Source organism: Pyrus communis, chromosome 11 (assembly GCF_041283825.1).
Source record: "Pyrus communis isolate YQ-2024b chromosome 11, ASM4128382v1, whole genome shotgun sequence".
Lineage (NCBI taxonomy): Eukaryota > Viridiplantae > Streptophyta > Magnoliopsida > Rosales > Rosaceae > Pyrus > Pyrus communis.
The window spans coordinates 3113391-3136334 of NC_142575.1; the positions used below are offsets into that span (position 1 = coordinate 3113391).

The window sequence follows — 22944 nt, forward strand, 5'->3', positions numbered from 1 at the left end:
TAAAAACATATATAATATGTAATTGTATAATGTAAAAGATAAGTAATGTAGATAACACTAGATAAGGCTGGCTTTGCTTATTATATCGAAGGAAGACACGCAGGGGAGGAAGAAGAAGAACCAGGAGGAGCAATGTCTGCCGTGGCAACTCTCGGTCAGGCATGCTGGGCCGCCGCCGCCGCCGTGAAATCGAAACCAACCACCGCCATCTCCCAAACCCACATCCGAAATCCAAAACCCAAATCTTTTTCTCTTCCTCTCTCAGCCAATTCCAGCTGCAACCACTTCTTCTCCTTCCCTCCCAAAACCACCCTCAAATCCTCCTCCTCCGTCCGTACATCTGTCGCCGCCGTCGACTCCGACCAGCTCAGCTCCTCCGATTCCGCCGATAAGGTTCAATTCTTTCTCCAACCCATAAATTCTTTTCATTTTTTGTTTCTCATTTTCTCATGCAAGACTGTAAATTTTCCATTTTTTGTGTTTCTGAATGCAGGAAAAGCCGAGCAGGTACTATTTCGTGGTTGCGAATGCGAAGTTTATGCTCGATGACGAGGAGCATTTCCAGGAGCAATTGTGTGAGCGGCTTCGATACTATGGAGAGAAGAACAAAGAGCAGGACTTTTGGCTTGTGATCGAGCCCAAGTTCTTGGATAAGTTTCCTAACATTACTAAGAGATTAGGAAGGCCTGCCGTTGCTCTGGTTTCGACTAACGGACCTTGGATTACGTATGTTCTCCCTTTTCTTTACTCCTAAATCACCATCACTGCGAACTTGCTCGGCTTCGATTTGTTGTTTTCTGTTTGCTGTTTTGTTCGAGCTTGTTTCGTTTCAGGATCGAAATTTACATCGAAGTTGCTAGATACATATGTTTTGTTAGTTAAGTAGTGATGTAGTCTAGCAGGATCAGAGGTTGAATGAATTGGGAATTGCTTTTGTTTATTAGTGTCAAATTGTATTGTGACAAAGTTTGATGGTGCTGAGATTCTAGATTTGATCGATCAATATGTAGAATCGGCTGTTAGACAATGGCTAGAATTCAACAGCTCAAGTTGTTAAAGAAAGAGTTAACTGTATGTCAAGCTAGCACCGTCTGTCGTGTGCAGCCTTATCCTGCGCATTGAGAGGCGGACATAGAGATTCATACATGTGGATCTTCACCTTGCATCTTCTAATTTAACAAATAAGTGATGGAAAGGGGGTTTAGAGTGGTTTTTGAATCCAGTATCTCAGGCAACTAGAGCTACGATATGATGTTAGAAAACCAGTAATCCCCAAAACTTGAAGCTTCTTGAGAATGATTACGTTGTCTACCAAGGTAACAACTATGTAAAATGAGATTCTACACGATTGAAGTGTAGATATGCTAACAACAATTCCTTCTCAGCTAAAAAAAATAAAATTAGATGACATGATGTTTCGATATGAGAAGTATCTTCATGTGGTGTACATAAGTAGAAATATGAAAGTTGTGACGCTTACAATGGTGGCAGTGTCTCTGAATCTGATCATATTTTGCGCCGGCAGGTTTATGAAGCTGAGACTGGACAGAGTGTTAGCAGAAAGTTTTGAAGCTGCAAGTCTAGAAGAAGCATTAGCCTCCAATCCAACTAAGATCGAGTTTGAGAAGCCGCAGAAATGGGTAGCACCTTATTCCAAGTATGAATCCGGGTGGTGGGAGCCCTTCTTACCGCCAGGATCAAAAGAGGAGGTCAAAGCGTAAATCACTTCCTTTTGCCTTGTCCTTTCAATTTTATCGACGTGGATTTCGCTGTTTGTTACTAACTAGAGCTTAAGTTGATGCATGTAGCTAATGTGTAGTGTTGGGAGGTTAGCACCTTATGTTAAACTTTTGTAGTTGCCTATTAATGTGTGAAGAGAGTATATTCAAGAAGTTGTGTCTATCCAAAAAGGATGAAGAAGTTTGCTCGTGTCATGCACGATTATACGTTGCTTTCGATTTCATTCACATCAGAAACTGAAATATGAAACAAGGCTACTATTGAAACACATAGAAAGCAACATATTTTTCTACATCCGAACCCGAGGGAACGAAACAAGCAAGAACGAAATATGAACCGTACCAACCATATGAAGAAGAAGAAGAAAAGTCCAGCAGAGCCTCAAAACAGGAAGGTTGGCAAATAATTAGGGCTGCTTTTTGTTCTTGTAAGAAATTACTTTCTTTTTGAGTTTCTGCAGAACTTTTCCATCCAACACTGCATACTGCTTCTTTATCTCAATCAGTGCTTTCTCTGCAATGCTATCCACGCTATCCTCAAGATTCTCGTACAACGCTGGCACGGTCATCAGTATCACAAACACTGCACCAACCGATACGAAAGAGTCAGTACTCATCTTGGGAACATATAGCAGATAAATCACGACCAACTAACTATTAGTCTAATGGTACTTTTCTTCACAATATTTAGATGTCCCAAGTTCGTTTCCGCCTTCCTATGCGGATGCAATAAATAAGCATACAATTGACAAGAGAGGCGACCACGATTAGCATATACTTTGCAAAAAATGATGTATGTACAACATTGCTTGCAAGAAGTAGAGTGAATAGAAACAATCGACTCAAAGCGCGAACAATCACAAAAGAATTATACAAAACTAAACCAACCTTGTCATTTTACTTGGCAGATTAGTGAACAAATGTTTCGATGCAACAAGAAGATGTACAAAAAATAGGCAAAACATAAATCGAGGATCAACTAAGCCTTCTAGGGGACTCATTCAAGAATCAGAAAGAGGAATCTGATGTAAACATTGCAAACAGTAACAATGGCAGTAAAAGTTCATAATCCTATAGGACTAAAAGCTCGATAGTAGGGATGAAACAGCCGGAGCTGATGCAAACCTAAGTAAAGGAAGCTCAAGAAACTGCACCGGCTTCCGGCAACAGACAGAACCCACAAAGTTGCAGCCACCTGCAAACGAGTTCATTACGTCAAAGTTGAAAAATTCAATCAAAACTTACTATTCTTAGAGCATAAACAAAGCCTAGAAGCAGATAAAAATGTTGGTACCGCGAGGAAATCTCTTATGTCTGTCCCAAAAACTACTTGCCCAAATGATCTTAATGCTTGATTATATGTAGTTGTCATGGAAATAGCAGTCCTCATAAACAGGTGCTGTGGTACTACAATCTCTGGAATTTCTGGTGCAGACCTGTTTCATGATCATATTCTATCCAGAAATCATAACACAGACACCTATGAAAATACCAATTAAAAAAAAAAAAAAAAGCACAAACATAACCGCTTGCAAACTCAAATGAAAAACATAACCGGAGGAACCCTAAACATACAATAAAAGGGCATTAAAACGTGATTTATATACAACTTATTGTCTGTTTGATGTCCTCCTAGTACTATTTTCGACAAAAGTTTGTAACCGGTTCAATTTATGCATATTTTCCGTTTTGAATCCATTTAAATGAAAGAAAATCAAGGAGCTCACACATGGATTAAGGAACCAAAATTCGACCACAAGAACAAGGCTGTCAAGGAGAGCAATGAAGCGTGGCAAAAAAACACAACCAAACTATAACCTAATCTCTCAAATAGAAGCCATGTGAGTGTTGCACCCATAAAAATGTAGGCTGAGATCTGCTTGTTCCTCCAAAGTATAATATCAGCAGCTGAAAAACAATAATTAATTTCACTTTAGATTAATAAGTAGTCTTGAATTTACAGCAATCAGAATGGAAAAGAAAAATTACAGTTACAATCTACGTACATACACCGGCGCCAAGGACAACATGGAGAGGCTTCTGGCGACCAAACAATCGGTTCTTGCATGTAAAAGCCAAGCAGTAATTATCAATGTCGGAGTCGGAAGAGTCATCAAGATCTGATTGGTTGGTGAGAAAATCAGAATCTGCAATATCCACATCCACCGGATCCAGCATTTTATGTATACGTTTAATGTTTCTATGCATGTATAAATTGTAATTACATTAATCACTCTCTTAACCACTCAACCTGCAATGCATGTCACCAACAAAACAGATTAAGAATTGCATGCAAAAATCACATCAAACAACGTTTCATTGAACTCATTCTCTCTCTCTCTCTCTCTCTCTCTCTCTCTCTCTCTCTCTCACAAATCTGAATCCCAACTTAAATATGAGGAAGAGGAAGGCTTTGATCTTCTGGCGCGGTGCATGTTTCTCTACCCTCCACAACACCTCTTGTCTTGTGACCACGTGTTTTTGGAAAGTAGTTTAGTACTATTTCTTTTGATAGAAGAGATAACGGCGAAGGGCCAATAGAACATTGGGGTTCGGGTGACCATTTGGCTTCAAATCTCTTTGTAGTTACATTTTTTATGTATACAATTGTAGAACAATATTAGTTCTTCGGTAATAGTTGTGTGCGAGGCACTTATCCTCTCTGAAAGCAAAGAGGACTATAGTACCCAAAAAAAAAAAATCCCCCTGCTCTCTCGTGTAAATTTGTATAAGTGTTATTAATAATACAAGGGTGAAGACAAAACCACATTCGGACATCATCAACCAAAACCTTGCAAAATGAAGTAATAAAGGGAACTGTTAATTTGAAAATCAGAAACCAATCAAGCTTAGAAATTCAACTGCAAATCAGCAAGAAGTACTGAAGGAGGGAAGTCATGCCACATCAAAGATGAATAAGACAAGCTCAGATTATCAAAACTATCCGCAAACACATTCTCTTCCCGACGAATGTGAAAACAACAAAAAGTCAATATATCAACCATGTTGATATATTTAATAAACAAATACCACACCAATAATAATTGCAAATAATTATGTAAAATATGAATTGTATGTCTGATAAATGTATAAAAATGTGTCACACATTTATTCTATGTTGATCTATCTACTAGTTTTAAAACATTGTTATAAAGTAGTTAGGGGCTTAATTATAGCTCAAGTGATTAAAAACATTTGTTATAAACTAGAACTCAAGGTGTGCTCAAATATCTCTCTCAATATAGCTTGTATAAATGATAAATTTTTATATAATTGTAATATATATATATATATATATATATATATATATATATATATATATATCATTCTTCCTAAACTATATAGTTCTTTAAACTTAACAAGAATATTTCTATACCAGAAGAGTATTGCTAATTAGAATACTCAGGTATCGAACTCGTCAATTAAGTGAGTCAAACCTGAGACTTGTCACTTACAGTTAAAGAGAAATACCATTAATCACATTGTTTCTTTTAACTCAAGACCTTAATTTCTTGAACCTCAAGAACAATATTATAGACACCCATTCATAAAAGCCAACTCATAATATCACTACTACTACTGCTACCACTACTACATTATAGTAGTATTCTTCTTTATTTGTACATGAAAGGCCATAGGTTTAACTTTCATGAAAAGTGAATTCATTACCACATTATTATGCAAACACCTTGTTTGTAACATCCCACATCGCCTAGAGGAGTGGATCATGTAAGCCTTATATGTATATTCTCATCTCTACCTAGCACGAGGCCTTTTGGGAGCTCATTGACTTCGGGTTCCATTGGAACTCCGAAGTTAAGCGAGTAGCGCGCGAGAGCCATCCCATGATAGGTGACCCACTGGGAAGTTCTCGTGAAAGTTCCCAGAAACAAAATCGTGAGGGCGTGGTCGGGGCTCAAAACGGACAATATCGTGCTACAGTGGAGTCGAGCCCGGGATGTGGTGAGGGCTCGAGCCGGGATGTGACAATTTGGTATCAGAGCCAATCCCTGGCCGGAAGTGTGTCGAGGAGGACGTCGGGCCCCTAAGGGGGTGGATTGTAACATCCCACATCGCCCAGGGGAGTGGATCCTGTAAGTCTTATATATATATATATTCTCTCATCTCTACCTAGCACGAGGCTTTTTGGAAGATCACTGACTTCGGGTTCCATTGGAACTCCAAAGTTAAGCGAGTAGCACACAAGAGTAATCCCATGATGGGTGACCCACTGAGAAGTTCTCGTGTGAGTTCCCAAAAACAAAACCGTGAGGGCGTGGTCGGGGCCCAAAGTGGACAATATCATGCTACGGTGGAGTTGAGCCTCAAATGTGGTGGAGGTCGAGGCCGGGATGTGACATTGTTGGTATAGCTCCAATCCCCCACTTATTAATGCAAAATATTGTTGTATAGCAAAAGGCGACTCATATGTTGTAAACATATGGACATGTCCAATTGCAATACATAATAAAAGGATTAAGTACCTAAAACTCTTCAACCTTTTAGTGTCATTTCAAATTGGTCTCAACCTTTTTAAACATTTCATATAAATATCCAACCTATTGAAAATGTCACATCAATTAAGCCCCAGTTAAATTTCTGTTAAATTAACTAGGACTTACTTTGTCTAAAAAATCAATAGAATGTCATGGAAGCATAGCCTTCACCAACTAACAGTCACCCCCCATCAGGCTATCACCAACAAACCCAATGCACAATCGCTAACTCCACACTACAACTCCAGCCGCCAACATCGAGAATAAGGTAATGGAGGTTACTGAAATGGTATGGACTGCCATGATGCGGCCACCATCATTTTCACTGCCCACAAAGAAGAATTCGAAGCTTTACGAGTCAAGAATTGGCGAAGGAATTGACATGAACAAAAACAAACTCCTTAAAACTCTATCTCAATTCTTAACCCCTCTTATTTGTTATGAGATTGCCTGATTGATGTAATTTCAATTTGGTCCATTTTCGACTCAATCAATATCCATTTGATCATTGAGTTCCATATTATTTAGTCTATATTTGAAATTTAGATTTTGAGACAACTAATATTAATGTTAACCATAATATTCCCAACTGGTTGGTTTTAAATATACAGGTTGGGATGGGGTTTCAGTGATCGCAGATTAAGCTTGGAAATGTGAGGGGGGCTTGATATTTTCCAATCTTCATTTTTGTTTTCCATTTTATTTGTGAAGTTGTTTATTTATTTTTATTTTTGGGCAAATTATATTTTACCCCCTCAGGTTTGGGGTCGATTGCAACCTCAAACAACATCTTTAAAGCATTTCAATTTCATACATTTACTTATTATTTTAGGGTAAAATACAAAAAACTACCTCAACTATTGGTGTCACGACACTTTCATACCTCATCTTTTAAAATTGACAATGTCATACCTCATCTTTAGAATTTGGTCCAATGTTATACTTTCCGTTACTTGGCCGTTTACTTTTCAGTTAAATGCTGACGTGGCTTGATTCGAGGTCACTTTCTATTAAAAAATTATTAAAAACTAAAAAAATTTATTTAATATTTTTTAAATATTAAAATAAAAAAAAAGTAAAAAAAGAAAAAAGAAAACAACCCTCCTTCATCCCTCCCCCTTCCCCCCACCTGTAACCCAAAAAAAAAAAAAAAAAAAAAATCCAATCTGTCTCCCCCCCCCCCCGCACCCACCCTCAGTTTGTCTTCCCCCCTCCCCACCCCCTCTTCTCCCTCCTGCAACCCAGAAAAAAAAAAAAAAAAAAACCCCAGATCCCGTCGGCGAGAAGATGGGTGCGGAATAGAATGTGAAGAATGGATGAGAGTGGTGGATTTGGGATTGGCAGGGGGTTAGGTTTGCGGTGGGGGGGGGGGGGGTGGAACAAACTGGGTTGGGTTGGGTTTTTTTTTTTTTTTTTTTTTTTCTTCTGTTTTTTCTTCTTCCTCCTCCTTCTTCTTTCTAGGTTGCAGGGGGTTGAGAGGGCCGAATTGGGTTGGGTTGGATTTTTTTTTTTCTTCCTTTTCTTCTTCCTCCTTCTTGGGTGGTGGGGGGGGGGGGGTTGATGGGTTTTCAATTTTTATTTTTTTGGTTGAAGATTAAGAAGGGAAGAAGATGAAGATGGGGAGAGAGAGAGGGTTGGGTAGGGACGAACAGAGGGTTGGGTTGGATTTTTTTTTTCTTTATTATTTTAAAAATATTAAATTTTTTTTTATAGTTTTTAATAATATTTTATTAAATTTTTAATAGAAAGTGGGTCCCGAATCAAGCCACGTCAGCATTTAACTGAAAAGTAAACGATCAAGTAACGGAAGGTATAACATTGGACCAAATTCTAAAAATGAGGTATGACATTGTCAATTTAAAAAAATGAGGTATGAAAGTGTCGTGATACCAATAGTTGAGGTAGTTTTTTGTACTTTACCCATTATTTTATTTCAATTTCATACATCCGTTAGAAAATATGTTAAGTAAACTGTTAATTGATGATGTGGCAAATATGAGATCCATATTTGTGCTAACGTGGCTAACAAACGTGTGCCACGTGGCATAAACAATTAATAAAAAATTAAAATCTAATTTGATTATTAACATATTAAAATAATTAATTTAAAAAAATTACAAATTCTTTATCTTCCCCGCCCCTTCTTCCACCACCACCCCCTTGCCTACTCGAGCCACCCATTCTCTCGTCACCAACCCCGTCCCCCATCACGACCCCCTTCCCCATCATTTATGCACCAAGCTTATCCCTTCAGCACCACCATCACCACCTCTTCCCCTCACTTCTGCACCAAGCTTCTCCTTACAACACCACCACCATCAATTTCCTAATCCGCAAAGCTCCGAGCAACCCAAAGACCCCCAATTTTCCCCCCACCTTTATCACCACCCCAAACCCTTGCCTCGATTTCTTCTTCCAAATGGTGCCCTTCACCCTAATGTTAGCCAGCAGCTCTCGTTCACTCTCAAGGGACGAAAGTGAAGGCCAGACAAAGCCCATCACCTCCTCATCTCCTCCCGCTGCAACATCTCTCCCTTTGGTAACCCGCTCGCAAGCCGCCACTTGTCTTACCCCTTCCGACGCCCAGAACTCCCGCTTCATCAACAACTCCAATGTCTTCGCCACCGTCGAGATCCTTGACACCTGGCTCAACACCCCCATCAAATTTCATGTCCGACCTCCGATTCCAAACTATGGCTGCCCAAAATCGAGTCATTTAGCGACAACTTGATCCAATGCTCAAAATTGGGGCTAACAAAATTTTGGGGATTAGGGTTACGTGCAGGTTGATCTGGGGAGAGAAAAAGGGAGAGGAGGTGAAGAGTGTGGATGAGAGGGAGAAGGTGGGTTAGGGAGGTGAAAAGGGATGAGTGGGTCTCTAGGGATAAAGAATGGAAGGGAGGTGAAAAGAGTGGAGTGGAGGGAGAAAGTGGGTTGGGGAGGTGAAGAGGGAAGGAGTGGGTCGGAGAAGACATGGGTTTTAGGGTTTCTTTAAAAAAATAAAAAATAAAAAAACTTTTCTTTAATTAATTATTTTAGTATTTAATATTCTGATTAAATTATTATTTTTTAATACATAGATTTTTTTTTTTGCCACATGGCACAAATTTGGCAACTACGGTAGCACATATGTGGATCCCATATTTGACACGTTATCAGTTAACTGTTTACTTAATGAATTTTGTAACGGATGTATGAAATTGAAATAAAATGATAAGTAAACGTATGAAATTGAAATATTATAAAGATGTTGTATGAGGTTGCAATCGACCCCAAACCTGAGGGAGTAAAATGTAACTTACCCCTTATTTTTTCACCTTCATGCCTTTTTGAAGTTAGTTTTATTATTATGTAAGCTAAAAAGTGAGACCCGTTGTTGTCACATGTACATTTAACAAAAAAGTTAACTTAGGCTTAATGGATGTGACATTTTCAATCAGTTGAGTACTTGTGTTGAGACCAATTTAAAATTACACTATAGGATTGAAGGATTTTAGGTACTTAATTCTATAATGAATCACACAATAATCACATAACATATTTTATAAAGGAGTATCTTCTTTAAATTTAAATGCTCAATCAAGATGAGCAATTAAAAATATCCCCTTTTAGGCATTCAAAACAGGCAAATATTGCGAGTTCAAATCTTCTGCACAAAAAAATATGCGATAATTGTCCACTTACTTAGGCCATGTCCAATCGAAGGCTGGCCAGATGACTTGTTTTAGCCCTCTGGTCCTCCAAGAAATTAATATTTTAATGAACATTATATTGTCATATTTCTTACCATCTCCAACTGAGGGCTAAAGGACCAAAGGGCCATAGGGCTCGTTTTAGCCCTATCACTAAAAACCATCTCCAACCGAGGGCCAAAGGGCCAGACATAATTTATTATTTAAATTTAAAACTACAACTAAAATTTAAAAACTATAACTAAAATTAAAAAAATACAACTTATATATTTCAAGTCAAATATGAAAGGTTTTATTTAAAAACTAGTAAGGGGCTGCTTGCTGTAGCGCGCAGTGTGCTAGTGAATAGGAAAAGCGAGTCGAGATTCCTTGAGTGAGACGGCGGCGAGAAAACCATTCCTTTCTAAACGGGCGAAGGGTCAAAAGGACACGTAATCGGGAGCGGGCCAGATTTTTTAATTCGCTACGGGAATCCCACATTGGAGAAGTGTAAAAAATAAAATAAAATAAAAAACAAAGGAAGTGGGTGGGAGTCCCACATTGGCAGTGGGAGAAACTTGAGCAACCTCCAAAACTTATAAAAATAACACCCAAATCTTTAATTAAACATACTTTGTGGGCCTATAATTAAATATTCTTTAAAACATTTTCGCCTAAAACCTGTAGTTAAACATTTTTCTAAAAATAAAGAAATTTATAATGGCTAGCTGATGTTAGCAAGTAGTCGTTGGAAATTTGAAATCGAGCCCGACCTGGGGCAGGCCAGCCAGCCGGTTGGCCCTTTGGCCCTTTCAGATTTCATGGGGCCAAAAGCCCTTTGGCCTGACCTTCGATTGAAGATGGTTTTTGAACTATATTCGATCCTCTGACTTTCTAAACACGCCATAGCTAGGTTAAAAGCATGATCGATTTTACACACCTTAAATGCATTTTACTCCTTTGTTATCTCTTAAATTTGGAAAAAAAAAAAGGGAGGCACACGTGATCACAGATGGAGACCAAACAGTACGCGTTCCTCAACTTCGAAAATACCCTAACGTCGCACGAGTTCTCGAATTGCAATCCTGCAAAATCCCCAATTAATTTTACAATTTAATTTTATTGGAAACAAATACGAGAACAATAGTTGGAGAACGAAGAAGAAGAAAGACTTAATGGTTGTCATAGATTGAGGGCGACGCCTAACTGCAAGGTACGAGTCTAGAAAAGCCTAGGGTTTTGGATTTGTAAAGTAGGGCACCGTATAAAACAAGAGTAAATGTCTCCGATAAGGTTTCGGCTACCGGCTGCGAAAGGCGATGAGGAGGACGACGGCGCTGGCCAACCTAGTCACGGTGGTTTCCAGTGAAATTGGGGTCTCTATTGGTAGAAATGAAGGTGTGGAGGATGAATATTTATTGGTGATTCCGTGAGCCTTTTTTTCAAAAGGAAAACTAATGAAAAGAGTTTGAAAACTTTGAGTTTAACGATAAGGACAAAATAAAGGATAAAGTAAATAGTATCAGGATTAACTTTGATTTTTTCATTAAAATGAACACTACTATGAACTTTTCGTTAAAGTTCTCTTTATCAAATTTGTTAGAAAATAATAGAGGAGTAAATGCAGTGAAGGTGTAAAAGTAGGTGGACACAAATGTCGCGTTTTTAGAGAGATCACATCCTTTTTGGGATTTGGATTCCATCCGGATTTAAGTTATGGGAATCCTAGAGAATCTTATATCCTAATCGTTTATCGTATATCGTGTATTTATTTAAAATTAAATATAAATAGTACTTAACGAAAACTGACCGCATAATATACGATGAATGGTTATGATGTAAAAATCCCTAAAATCTTCACAAAAGAATCTAGAAAGTATCCTCATCCCCTTTTTTTTTATGCGGAAGATATCACAAAAATTATAGCATAGTTTTTACAACTGATGAACATTCATCTTTTACATTCCATTCTTGTCTCCTTTCACTCTAACTTACATTACGAATTTACAACGCACAACGTTGCGCAAGTATGTGCATGTGCTTGCATGCAGAAATAGATTCTTTCCAGATTTCTTCCATCAAAATTATTGAATTAAGTGATTTGAGCTTTTGAAATTTTATCAAATGGTCAATCTATTTTGATTTCTTAAAATTTATAATAATTTTTACCATTAAATAAAATTTTAAAATATCCAAATCATTTGATCTGATAACCTTGGTGGAAGAGATGCGGATGATCTCTTCCCCGCTTGCACTTGTTTGATCCATCAAGTTAGGCTAAGAAAGTTTTTCTTTCACGAGTCAAGGCATGTCAAATCATGGGTCAGACATAATTATGGGATCAATTTTACCATTGACCCTTGACGCCTTATTATTGGAGGACGACAAACCCTCAAAACAAAACAAAAACCTGCTGGCTTCCAACAACCATACCCTCACGTCATGGCTAGCTTGAAAGCATGATCGATTAAACGCCTTATTATTAGAGCTAGGTCAGGCAAGCGAGTTGTATTTATTGTATTCATATTATATTTATTATTTTAAGAAATTATGTCCGATTAAACGCCTTATTATTAGAGCTAGGTCAGGCAAGCGAGTTGTATTTATTGTATTCATATTGTTTTCATATTATATTTATTATTTTAAAAAATTATGTCGTGTCAAACTTGTTATTTTAATTAATTCTTAATAGATGATCAAAAAATGACTCAAATAGTTAACGGTTTGTGTCATTTCATGTCCGATTAATAGGTTATACAAGAATATTGTTATGCTTAATATTTAAGTCTGACAAACAATATTTTATCAGATTTTTAATAGATGATTCAATAACTACCCAACTCATTAATAGATTACTCAATAGCAATCCGACTCATTACCTTCATGTCATTTGTGCCAAGTCCTAACAACCACACCCTCATGTCATAGGTTAAAAGCAAGATTGATTTTACCCATGACTTTTAGCGCCTTATTATTGGCGAACCCCCCACCACATGACAATCGTGGTAGCTTCTAACAACCATACTCTCACGTATACGCACCATTGCTAAAAGAAAATTGAATTAGGTAGTTGTCATTTATCTTAATAGAATCCACGATATCATCGTCCAATGGCTGACAAATCTTACACTAATTTTTTTAGGATAAACTGTCATTTTAGTTATTAAATTATCACTTGAATGAAAATTAATTCTTTGAACTATCTTTTCAGAAAAATTTGTCATTGGATGATGATATCGTAGAGTCTATTAAGAACAACGACAACTACATAATAATTCAATGACCTAATTTTTACTAAGATGATAGTTCCAGAACTAAATCGACACTTCATACATTTTTTTATTCAGAGTTCACAATATACTTTTCAACCTATATATACCAACTTAGAATTCTTTTTTCAATTACACAAAATTGAACTGACTTGACTAAACTCAAATCTACATTTTAGCATTCTTGTTAGGACAATCATAATTTGTTTTTAAGGTTGTAGGCTTGCAATTCAAGTAATTAAGAGTGATGTGATATTACTAATCCATTTGTTATAATAAACAGAAAAACAAAATTCATATTTTACAATAAAATGATGACACTACAATACATGTGGTGTGACAATCTTACATAAAAACCCCATGGATAATAGCTATTCAAATGAAGAGAGGGGCATTTATACCTTTTGTGTGGAAGCTTGGATCTCGACATACTCCTACAAACACAAACCAAGGTGTAGAACCTCCTTGTTGGCATGTCTTCCTCATCTCAAAACCAAATAAAATGATTGAATTATGGAATCTAATGTTCAATGCTTACTAATTCATTGTATTAACAAGAGGTGACTTAATTTGTCTTATTAGATGTTCTAGCTCCTTGTATTAAACTTCGTATTAATTTTGTACAAAGTTATGAAAAAGTGAGTTATATTTTAATCAAACAGATAATGTTTTGAACATTTAGAGTTTGTTTGGATGTATTTTTAAAATGACTGAAAGCGCTTTTAGAGAAGATGTTTTTGGGTTCCGAAAACATTTTAAGTAATTTATATGAGAAGCACCAGTTATGTGCTTCTTCTAGGAAGCACTTTAAGTGTTTTTTCAAGATTTATTAGCATTTTACTAATGATTGTTTCCAAAAATGTCTTCATCTATAACGCTTTCAGTCATTTTAAAAGTATATCCAAACGAGTTCTTAATCAACCCAAATTCAACTTATCTGCATTTAAATAAGACCTGACCTGATGAGCGTAATTTGTATGGACTTGTAACACCAAGTGGTCGTACACATTACTTTATAAACCCTAGATAAAGAGTAAGAAATGGTTTAATGACATCAGAGTTGCGATTGCCTTATCCACACACACGCACGGGTAACCCCAGACAAAGAGTAAGACCATCTCCAACCAAAGGCTGGTCAGAGGGCTCGTTTTAGCCCTCTAGCCCACCAAGATTCTCCAATATATTAATATTTTAATGAACAGTACAGGGCTATATTTGCCTCCATCTCCAACCGAGAGCCAAAGGGCTATAAGGCCAAACATAATTTATTATTTAAATTTAAAAACTACAACAACTTAAATTCAAATCCAACAACTTAAATTTAAAAACTACAACGATAACTGGCCCAAAAAACCAAAAAAATTAGAACTTAAATTTAATGAATGATTTAGGTATTTATAGGAAAAAAAAAATTGGCCCAAAAAACCAAAAAAAAAAAAAAAAAAAATTGAATACAACGGCTAGCTGACTAGCCGTTGTATTCAAAATTTTTTTTAAGTAATCATGTCAATCATAAACGATAGGAATGCTATATTTTTTGGCCAGCCCCAAGCTGCAGCCAGCCCTCCAGCCCTCTAGCCTTCTTCGATTCTGTGGGGCCCTCTCAGATTCCACAACCCTCTGGCCTAGCCTTGGTTGGAGATGGTTTTCGGGCTATTTTCGGCCCTCTGGACCCTTCGGTTGGAGATGGTCTTAGCCCTCTGGCCCTCCAAGTTATTAATATTTTAATGAACAGTACATGACCATATTTGCCTTCATCTCCAACCGATGGCCATAGGGCTTGTTTTAGCCATGTCACAAAAAATTATCTCCAACTGAGGGCTAAAGAGCCAAACATAATTTATTATTTAAATTTAAAAACTACAACTTATATTTAAAAACTACAACTTAAATTTAAAAACGACAAATTAAATTTAAAAACTACAAATTAAATTTAAAAACAACATTAACTTAAATTTAAAAACTACAACAACTTAAATTTAATATCCATAATCAACATCATCTTCATCATCTACCATTGTAGGAGAGTATAGTCAGAGGTAAACAACTATGGCCGGGTCATAATTAGAATTTAGTCAATGGTGAATGAATGGTTTAGGTATTTATAGGAAAAAAAATTAGAATTTTCAAGAATTTAAAATAAAATAAAAATGAATCCAACGGTAACTGGCTTCAGCTGGCCGTTGGATTCAAAAATTTGTTTGAGCATTCCTGTCAGATATAGTTGACAAGATTAATAACAATGCTGTCGGTTATATTCGACAAGAATGCTCATATTTCTAGCTAGCCCAGGGCTGGCTAGATTGGGCCAGCCCTTTGGCCTTTTTTAATTCCATGGGGCTCACAAGTCATCTGGTCTAGCCCTCGGCTGGAAATGTTTTTCGGACTATTTTCGGCACTCTAACCCTTTAAATCCTTCAGTTAGAGATGGCCTAAGAAATGGTTTAATGTCATCAATACTTGCCATCGCATGATTTGATGTCCAAAATACAAAAGCTAAGAGACCAATACCTACTGGTCAAAGTCATCATGTGGAAATTCACATTGCTTTAGCCATTCACACTACTTTTGCAGTGAGCATTCAGACTGCTTTTACAAGATGTGTGAGTTTTCAATTTATGAAATTTGCTTTAAAAATTTATCGACTGTACAGTGGTTGTTAAACTTTGGATTTGATGTTGACGTAGAAATTCCAGTTGCACAGAACTGTGACTTGACAACCTTAAAATGAATTGGCCATTCTTGATTACCGTATATAACGATATGTAAGGCTAACTAGTCAAATTGCATCAATGGAGCTCCTCCAATTTGATTCAAAACTGTTGACGTCCCTTGTGTTGCTAGGGTTTATAGGATTGTTGGCACGATTCTACAATGGGCTTGTGGCGAAGCCGAAGAGGCTTCGTTCCTTGCTAACCAAGCAAGGAATCAATGGACCTCCACAAACTCTTCTGGTGGGAAATATTTTGGAGATAAAGAAGGCTCGAGGCTCCAGCAATTCTACCATTGAACCCCCGATCTCTCACAATTGTGCTGCTCTTCTCTTTCCATTTTTTGAGAAGTGGAGGAAACTATACGGTATACATAATATGCATATAATTATCCATTTAGTACTATGTTTATGATCATGATCCTCTCCTCATCATATACGAGGACAACTTTCATGGAAGGGGTCAGATATATATGTCTGTCATATATAGCATATCAGTTTTTCCTTTATACTTTACTTAGCTCTGTTTTTATGCTATTAGCTACTCTGTTGATTCTTCTCCAAACAGGAACCACTGATTTACAAATATTATTAACCACAGAATTTAGTGAGCGGCGCTAAATCTTTCTATGGATTGCTTCTTTCACCTCTTTCGCCGTCAAAGTACCTATGGTACCGGTTCTTATTTGGTTACCCGAAGCTCATGTAGAGGCACCTACGGCAGGATCCGTCATCTTGGCAGGAATTCCTTTAAAATTGGGAACCTACGGGTTTTTAAGATTTTCAATACCCATGCGGATACGAAACAGAGAGAGGAGGAGGGGGTGGGTGGGTATTTAGTACTACGTTTATGATCATGATCCTCACCTCATCGCATACGAGGACAACTTTCATGAAAGGGATCGGATACGAAACCCCGCCCCGGATACTAAAGTTTATGCATATATAATCATATTCAAATTTTATGGCCATTAGAAAATTAAGTTGATTTTTTTGTCAATGATGAAATTCTGTCTGCTGATTAACGGCTAGTGGGAAATATTTTGTACAGGTGAAGTATTTGTGTTTGCACTTGGAAACACACAAATATTATACGTGAACCAACCTGATGCAGTGAGGGAGATTACAACATGCACATCCTTGGACTTGGGGAAACCAACGTATCAATTTAAAGAACGCGGTCCTTTGCTCGGTCAAGGTATTTTAACCTCAAATGGCGCCTCATGGGTGCATCAGCGCAAAATCATTGCTCCTGAACTATACATGGACAAAGTTAAGGTATATATACTCTTAAGCAGTCGTTATTAAACGATCAAGGGTGTAGTAATCTTAGTAGTAGCGGTCCTTGGTGTAGTATTAGAAATAGAAAGATGGTTGAAAAAAAATCTCTAGGCCACCTTTGTTTTGATTGTAATTATATATGGTCACCCCACAGGGAATGATTAACTTAATTGCGGAGTCTACGGTTACACTGATAAATTCATGGAACAGTAGAATTGAGGCAGAGGGAGGAATTTCTGACATAAAAATAGACAGCTACATGGGAAGCTTCTCTGGCGATGCTATCTCAAGAGCTTGTTTTGGAAGCAACTATTCCAAAGGGGAGGAGATATTTCAGAAACTAAAGAAACTCCAGGAGGCTATGGGCAGGAAAGCTTTTCTGGCCGGAATTCCTGGAATGAGGTACTCACCATTGAGCAAACGTATCTACATCTAGGATGCCGTTGTGGTGGTATCCCAAGCCAATCATGCACTACCACAGGTTTCAACATTTCCACATAACAACAGTTGATTGGCTTGAGATATCGTCATGGCATCCTTGTTGCAGAGTTCTTCTTCTCCACTATTAGGTCTTCCTTATATAAATCCATAACCAGCTATACAAATTTGGCCAAATCTATGTTTGTCACATATATGCATACATATGCGGTAACATCTTTTGTAGATATACATGTACTCTCACATAATTGATTAACTTGGTCTGCTGATGTTGTACATATAACACTATTCTAGAAATCAATACTTGTTTACCCATAATCTTATTAATTAATCGTAATCTTGTTGCAGACACCTTCCCACAAAGAGCAATACGGAAGTTTGGACCTTAGAAAAGGAGGCTAGCACTTTGATACAGCAAGTAGTGAAGGAAAGGCAGGCAGCAGTATATGAGAAAGACATATTGCAAATTATTCTTGAGGGTGCTAAAAACAGTAACCTTAGCCAGGAGGCAACAGACCGCTTCATTGTTGATAACTGCAAGAACATATACTTGGCCGGGTATGAAACCACAGCAGTTGCAGCCACATGGTGCCTCATGCTGTTGGCTTCGAACCAAGAATGGCAAGAACGTGTCAGAGCCGAGGCTCATCAAGTTTGCCAGGGCCGCATTCCAGACGCTGAAATGGTTCGTAACATGAAACAGGTATTTGATCTTACATGACTATGATATACATTTTATCATTATACTCCCTTATTAAGATGTATGTTTACATGATCAACGTTTGGAATTCTTCCATGTTTGAAAGATATATAGTTGAGATAATGCTATGAAATTAAAGTCTTGCATAGTAGTATACTGTATACAACGCCTCGAGATCTCTAAACTCAGCGCCCTTTAGAATTTTGGGTTTCATGCATCAGTTACCATAAACTTGACCTTTTGAATTATGTGTGCAGCTAACAATGGTGATTCATGAATCGTTGCGTCTATATCCCCCAGTTAGTGTGGTGTCAAGGGAGGCATTGAAGGACATGAAGTTCGGGGACATTCATGTCCCAAAAGGTGTTAATGTTTGGACCATGGTGGTGACACTGCACACTGATCCAGAAGTATGGGGACCAGATTCGTACGCGTTTAAACCCGATAGGTTTGTGAATGGGATCACAGGCGCTTGCAAGCTTCCACACTTGTACATGCCATTCGGAGTTGGTCCTCGAATCTGTCTAGGACAGTACTTTGCCATGGTTGAGCTCAAGGTACTGATAGCTCTCATAGTATCCAACTTCTCCTTCTCACTTTCTCCCAAGTACCGCCATGCACCTACTCTTAGATTAGTTGTGGAGCCGGAACATGGTGTTGATCTCTTGGTGAAAAAGATATGACAAGAAGCAGCTAGATTATCATTGTGCTGAAAAATAAGAGAGGTTAGTTAGGTTCCCTGCTCTCCAGAGTTTAGTTTGTTCACTTGATGTTGCTGGTTTCAATTAGGCTTGTTTATTTGTACTGCGCTTGTAACTACATAGTGAAATTTCATAATAACGAGTTCGTTTTTCTTCTACCCCCGTCAATTTAAGATCTATATTGGTCTTCTATTCCCATCAATTCAAAAGATGTATTGGACATCTCCGATTTCTTGTCCATGCACTAATGCACAACTAGTGATATTCCTCTTTTCTTATAGATTAAATGTTTTATGTTTGACTTTCATAAATGATGAGTTTATTACAACATTACTATGACAAGCACATTTTTAATGTAAAATATTGTCGTATAGCAAAAGGCAACTCATATGTTGCAAACACATGGACATGTCCAATTGCAATAAATAATTTAAAAAGAGGAGAACAAGCAGTATCTATAGTAGTCTACATTATTATTAGAAAAGTGAACAAGCAATACAAGCTAAAACAAGTGAACAACTAAAATGCACAGCAGGTAACTCAACTCTGTGTTTTCTTTTTCCATGAAAGGAAAATGATTAGTCATTATTCTCTTTACTATCATTCAATCCAAAAGAGAAGCTTTAAAGCTTCCTGACCAAAAGACGAACTCCATGTTCTGCCTCTATAAGCAATCTCAGAGAAGGTTTGTGTATGTAATTTGGAGAAAGCGAGAAGGAAAACTTGGACAATATGAGAGATATGAGACCTTGAGTTCAGCCATAGCAAAGTTCTGTCCAATGCATACCTGTGGTTGGACCCCGAACGGTATGTACAACTAAGGAAGCTTGCAAGCACCTATAATTCCATTCGCAAATCTCTCCGGGTTGAATGTGTACGAATCTGGTCCCCAAATTTCTGGATCAGTATGCACTGTCACCATCACAGTCCAAACGATGACACCCTTTGGAACAATAATGTCCCCAAATTTCATGTCCGCGAAAGCCTCCCTTGATACCACAGGAGTCGGGGGATAAAGGCGCATCGATTCATGAATCACCATTGTTAGCTGAACATTGCAAAAATTAGGCTAATGATTTAGACATGATGAGCTGGTGAAAAGAACAACAATACTCACGGGGAAACCGTACTATTTCTCCCTTACTAATGGCAGACAAAAGTACCGTGCCTAATGTCGTTTCAACTGACTTTTTGACTATTAGGCACGGTTTCCCGTCACTAATATCCAGTCACCGAAAAAATAGTAACAGTTTACTGTGGCTATTGCTGGGTTTTTTCCATAGTGGCTACAAAACTTCATATAATTGAAATGACATGATATGTTTAGAATTACAAGTAATAATTAGTTAATAAAAATATCTACCTGTTTCATCTTAAGAAGCATATCAGCATCCGGTGTGCGACCCTGGCAAACCTCAAGGACCTCTGCTCGAACACGTTCTTGCCATTGTAGATTTGAAGCCAACAACATGAGAGTCCATGTGGCGGAAATTGCTGTGGTCTCATAGCCCGGCCAAGTAGATGTTTTTGCAGTTAACAGAAATGAATTGGTCTGTCTTCTCGACCAAGCCCACTATTTTTTGCACCCTCAAGAATCATTTGCATTAGGTCTTTTTCGTGTCCAGCTGCTTGTCTCTCCTTTACAGTCTTCATTATCAAATTGGCAATCTCCTTTTCTATTGCCCAAGCTTTTCTATTGCTCTTTGTAGGAAGGTAGCTACAGTAAATAAGATGGCAATTAACATTGTATATAGCTAGTAATATGTACTATATATATTTATATTTATATAGTCATGTAATATGCAACACATTTATTGACGACGTCTTTACATATCAGTCTTAAATATTGACGCGATACAAATATTTTTATGAGAAATTATAAGGGAACTCTCTCACAAGTGGGATTATTTGTCACTTCACAGTTTAACGTCAATTCATGTGTCAACATTATAAAACATTATACCAAAAACATAAGGTGACAAAGAATCCATAAAGAATCCCTTTTGAGAGAGTTCCCTTAGTGTTTTTCTATTTTTATTCACATTGTCCTTATATTTTGGTAACATGCAACACATTTACTTAATACAATATGCATAAATGTGACGTAAATAGTTTTATTTAGATTTAAAGCTCGTTTAGAAGTGCCTTTAAAATAGCTAAAAATGTTTTTAGTGAAAATGTTTTTGGACCTAATTCTTAGTAAAAATGCAAGTAAATTCTAGAAAAGCACTTAAAGTGCTTCCTGGAAGAAGAACATAATTGGTGCTTATTACAGAAAACACTTAAAGTTCTTTTGGAACTCAAAACATTTTCTCTAAAAGCACTTTCAATCATTTTAAAAGCACTTCCAAACGAGCTCATATTTTGGAAGCTCTGGTAAGTAGAAAATACCTCATTCCAGGAATTCTAGTAAAAAAACCTTTCTTGGACATAGCATGCTGGAGCTTGTCTAGTTTTTGAAATATTTGTTCTCCTTTGGCATAATTGCTCCCGAAACAAGCTCTTGATAGAGCATCACCAGAGAATCTTCTGATATAGTTGTCAATTTTTATGTCTGCAGTTCCTACTCCTTCCTCAATTCTACTATTCCGCGAGTTTAGCTGAATAACTGAACACTCTGTAATTGAGTTAAACATTCCCTACAAGGATTACAAACCTTGGCATTGCTTGATGGCATATATAGTTGACAATTTGACATATATTCCCCTTAAATAAATCCCCCTGCCCCTCCATCCACTGCGCTATATGTATTTGAGTATCGTATGATTATCAATATAAAAGCATGTGAATTATTTTACACATTAAACTAAAAATTCATTGCTACGAAATTACAAATTTTATCTTTCCATGCTTATCCTAATAAAAATGAAAATAAAACAAAAATGGCAGAGCCACACCAACCCATCTTCTCTCTCACGCTTCTCCAACTTCCTCCGTCTTACTGGATCTTCTCCAACCTCTTCGACTTCCTCCTAATCGTGTAGGGAAAATAGCAGAATTGGGTGGCTTTCGGGTCGCCGTATATGCCAACCACGCAGGGCTTTTCGTCATCATTATAATCGATTGAGCCACCATGAGTTTTGTTTAGTGACCGAGAAAACAGAGAATTCAAACTAGTTGGTGAATAGTATTTCATCTTCAAAAAAGAAAAAGACAATGACAAAGACCAGTCAAATTCACTATTTTGTCGTGATATATTGTTGACCCTAAAAATTACTAAGCCTATATGGCGCGCAGACCGAGTAACTAATAAGCTAACTACGTCTTTCGGTTGAATGCAGGGCGTGCCAACTCGTCGGCTGAGCTCGGTCGAGGAGTAAAATTTGTTGATGTTGCGTTGAGCGCGTTGCTGACTTCTTTATCTTGTGACTGCGGCCGAGGAAGGAACAAATCTCGGCCTTTGGATTCTCGAGCCTGAAGACAAGACTGCTAGTTATGCGAAGTTCACAAATCGTCGGCGTCGGATTCGGTCACAGTGATTATATTCGTAAGAGTATAAACACGTTGAATCGACACCAGACTGTACAGACACAAGTATTCAAAGGTGATGTGTGTCTTGATGGTGAATGTGGTTCGATCGTCAGAATGCCGAACTCTGAAACTCACTTGTGAGTATCCAATCATAAAATCACTCGGCGTCTAGTACGCCGAATGTCGTAACTCGTAACACCTTACTTCGTCGAAAAGGCTAATAAGATAACCTCTGCCGATAAGGATTCGAAAACCCTTGTCGATCGAGACTTGGATAGGTAACCAGTCGGCCTTAACACAGTGCTGTTTATCCAACCTGAAGGTGCTCTTCGGTCGGCTGATTCTACGGCAACAGTGCTGTTTATCCAAACTGAAGGTGTTCGCCGGTTGCCTTCACAGTGCTGTTTATCCAAACTGAAGATATGTCGGCGAGAAAAAGAAAATAAAAAATCTCAAGATGTTTGAGAG

At 37.6% G+C, this 22944-nt stretch overlaps 3 protein-coding genes and 1 pseudogene across 4 annotated transcripts; 2 read left to right on the top strand and 2 right to left on the bottom strand.

Moving 5' to 3' along the window:
* Positions 1-37: 37 nt before the first annotated feature.
* On the top strand, positions 38-1892 carry LOC137742423 (protein YCF54, chloroplastic). Its single transcript, XM_068482285.2, has 3 exons — positions 38-393; positions 494-726; positions 1526-1892. The coding sequence occupies exons 1-3, from the start codon at positions 133-135 to the stop codon at positions 1719-1721; spliced, it is 690 nt and encodes a 229-aa protein (XP_068338386.2). The 5' UTR covers positions 38-132; the 3' UTR covers positions 1722-1892.
* Positions 1868-4104, bottom strand: LOC137742422 (reticulon-like protein B2). The gene is made up of 5 exons (XM_068482284.2): positions 3746-4104; positions 3467-3647; positions 3034-3175; positions 2865-2934; positions 1868-2322 (listed from the first exon to the last, which is right to left on the bottom strand). Exons 1-5 carry the CDS (start codon positions 3945-3947, stop codon positions 2147-2149), a joined length of 771 nt encoding a protein of 256 aa, XP_068338385.1. The 5' UTR covers positions 3948-4104; the 3' UTR covers positions 1868-2146.
* An 11729-nt stretch (positions 4105-15833) lies between these two features.
* LOC137742753 (cytochrome P450 714C2-like) lies at positions 15834-19163 on the top strand. The gene is made up of 5 exons (XM_068482696.2): positions 15834-16253; positions 16937-17163; positions 17321-17568; positions 17953-18307; positions 18562-19163. Exons 1-5 carry the CDS (start codon positions 15968-15970, stop codon positions 18985-18987), a joined length of 1542 nt encoding a protein of 513 aa, XP_068338797.2. The 5' UTR covers positions 15834-15967; the 3' UTR covers positions 18988-19163.
* Positions 19164-19461: 298 nt separating this feature from the next.
* Positions 19462-21641, bottom strand: LOC137741530 (cytochrome P450 714C2-like; annotated as a pseudogene). Its single transcript, XR_015953268.1, has 3 exons — positions 21425-21641; positions 20369-20759; positions 19462-20053 (listed from the first exon to the last, which is right to left on the bottom strand). The product of XR_015953268.1 is annotated as a cytochrome P450 714C2-like (transcript).
* Positions 21642-22944: the final 1303 nt, after the last annotated feature.

Coding starts and splice junctions, on each gene's coding strand:
- LOC137742422 (XM_068482284.2), bottom strand. CDS start 3,947: ATGCATAGAAACATTAAACGTATACATAAAATGCTGGATCCGGTGGAT. Junction 3,648..3,745: donor TGTCCTTGGCGCCGGTGTAT/GTACGTAGATTG, acceptor ATTGTTTTTCAG/CTGCTGATATTATACTTTGG. Junction 2,323..2,864: donor CTTGAGCTTCCTTTACTTAG/GTTTGCATCAGC, acceptor CGGTTGGTGCAG/TGTTTGTGATACTGATGACC.
- LOC137742423 (XM_068482285.2), top strand. CDS start 133: ATGTCTGCCGTGGCAACTCTCGGTCAGGCATGCTGGGCCGCCGCCGCC. Junction 394..493: donor CCTCCGATTCCGCCGATAAG/GTTCAATTCTTT, acceptor TTCTGAATGCAG/GAAAAGCCGAGCAGGTACTA. Junction 727..1,525: donor ACTAACGGACCTTGGATTAC/GTATGTTCTCCC, acceptor TTGCGCCGGCAG/GTTTATGAAGCTGAGACTGG.
- LOC137742753 (XM_068482696.2), top strand. CDS start 15,968: ATGGAGCTCCTCCAATTTGATTCAAAACTGTTGACGTCCCTTGTGTTG. Junction 17,164..17,320: donor TATACATGGACAAAGTTAAG/GTATATATACTC, acceptor GTCACCCCACAG/GGAATGATTAACTTAATTGC. Junction 18,308..18,561: donor TGGTTCGTAACATGAAACAG/GTATTTGATCTT, acceptor TTATGTGTGCAG/CTAACAATGGTGATTCATGA.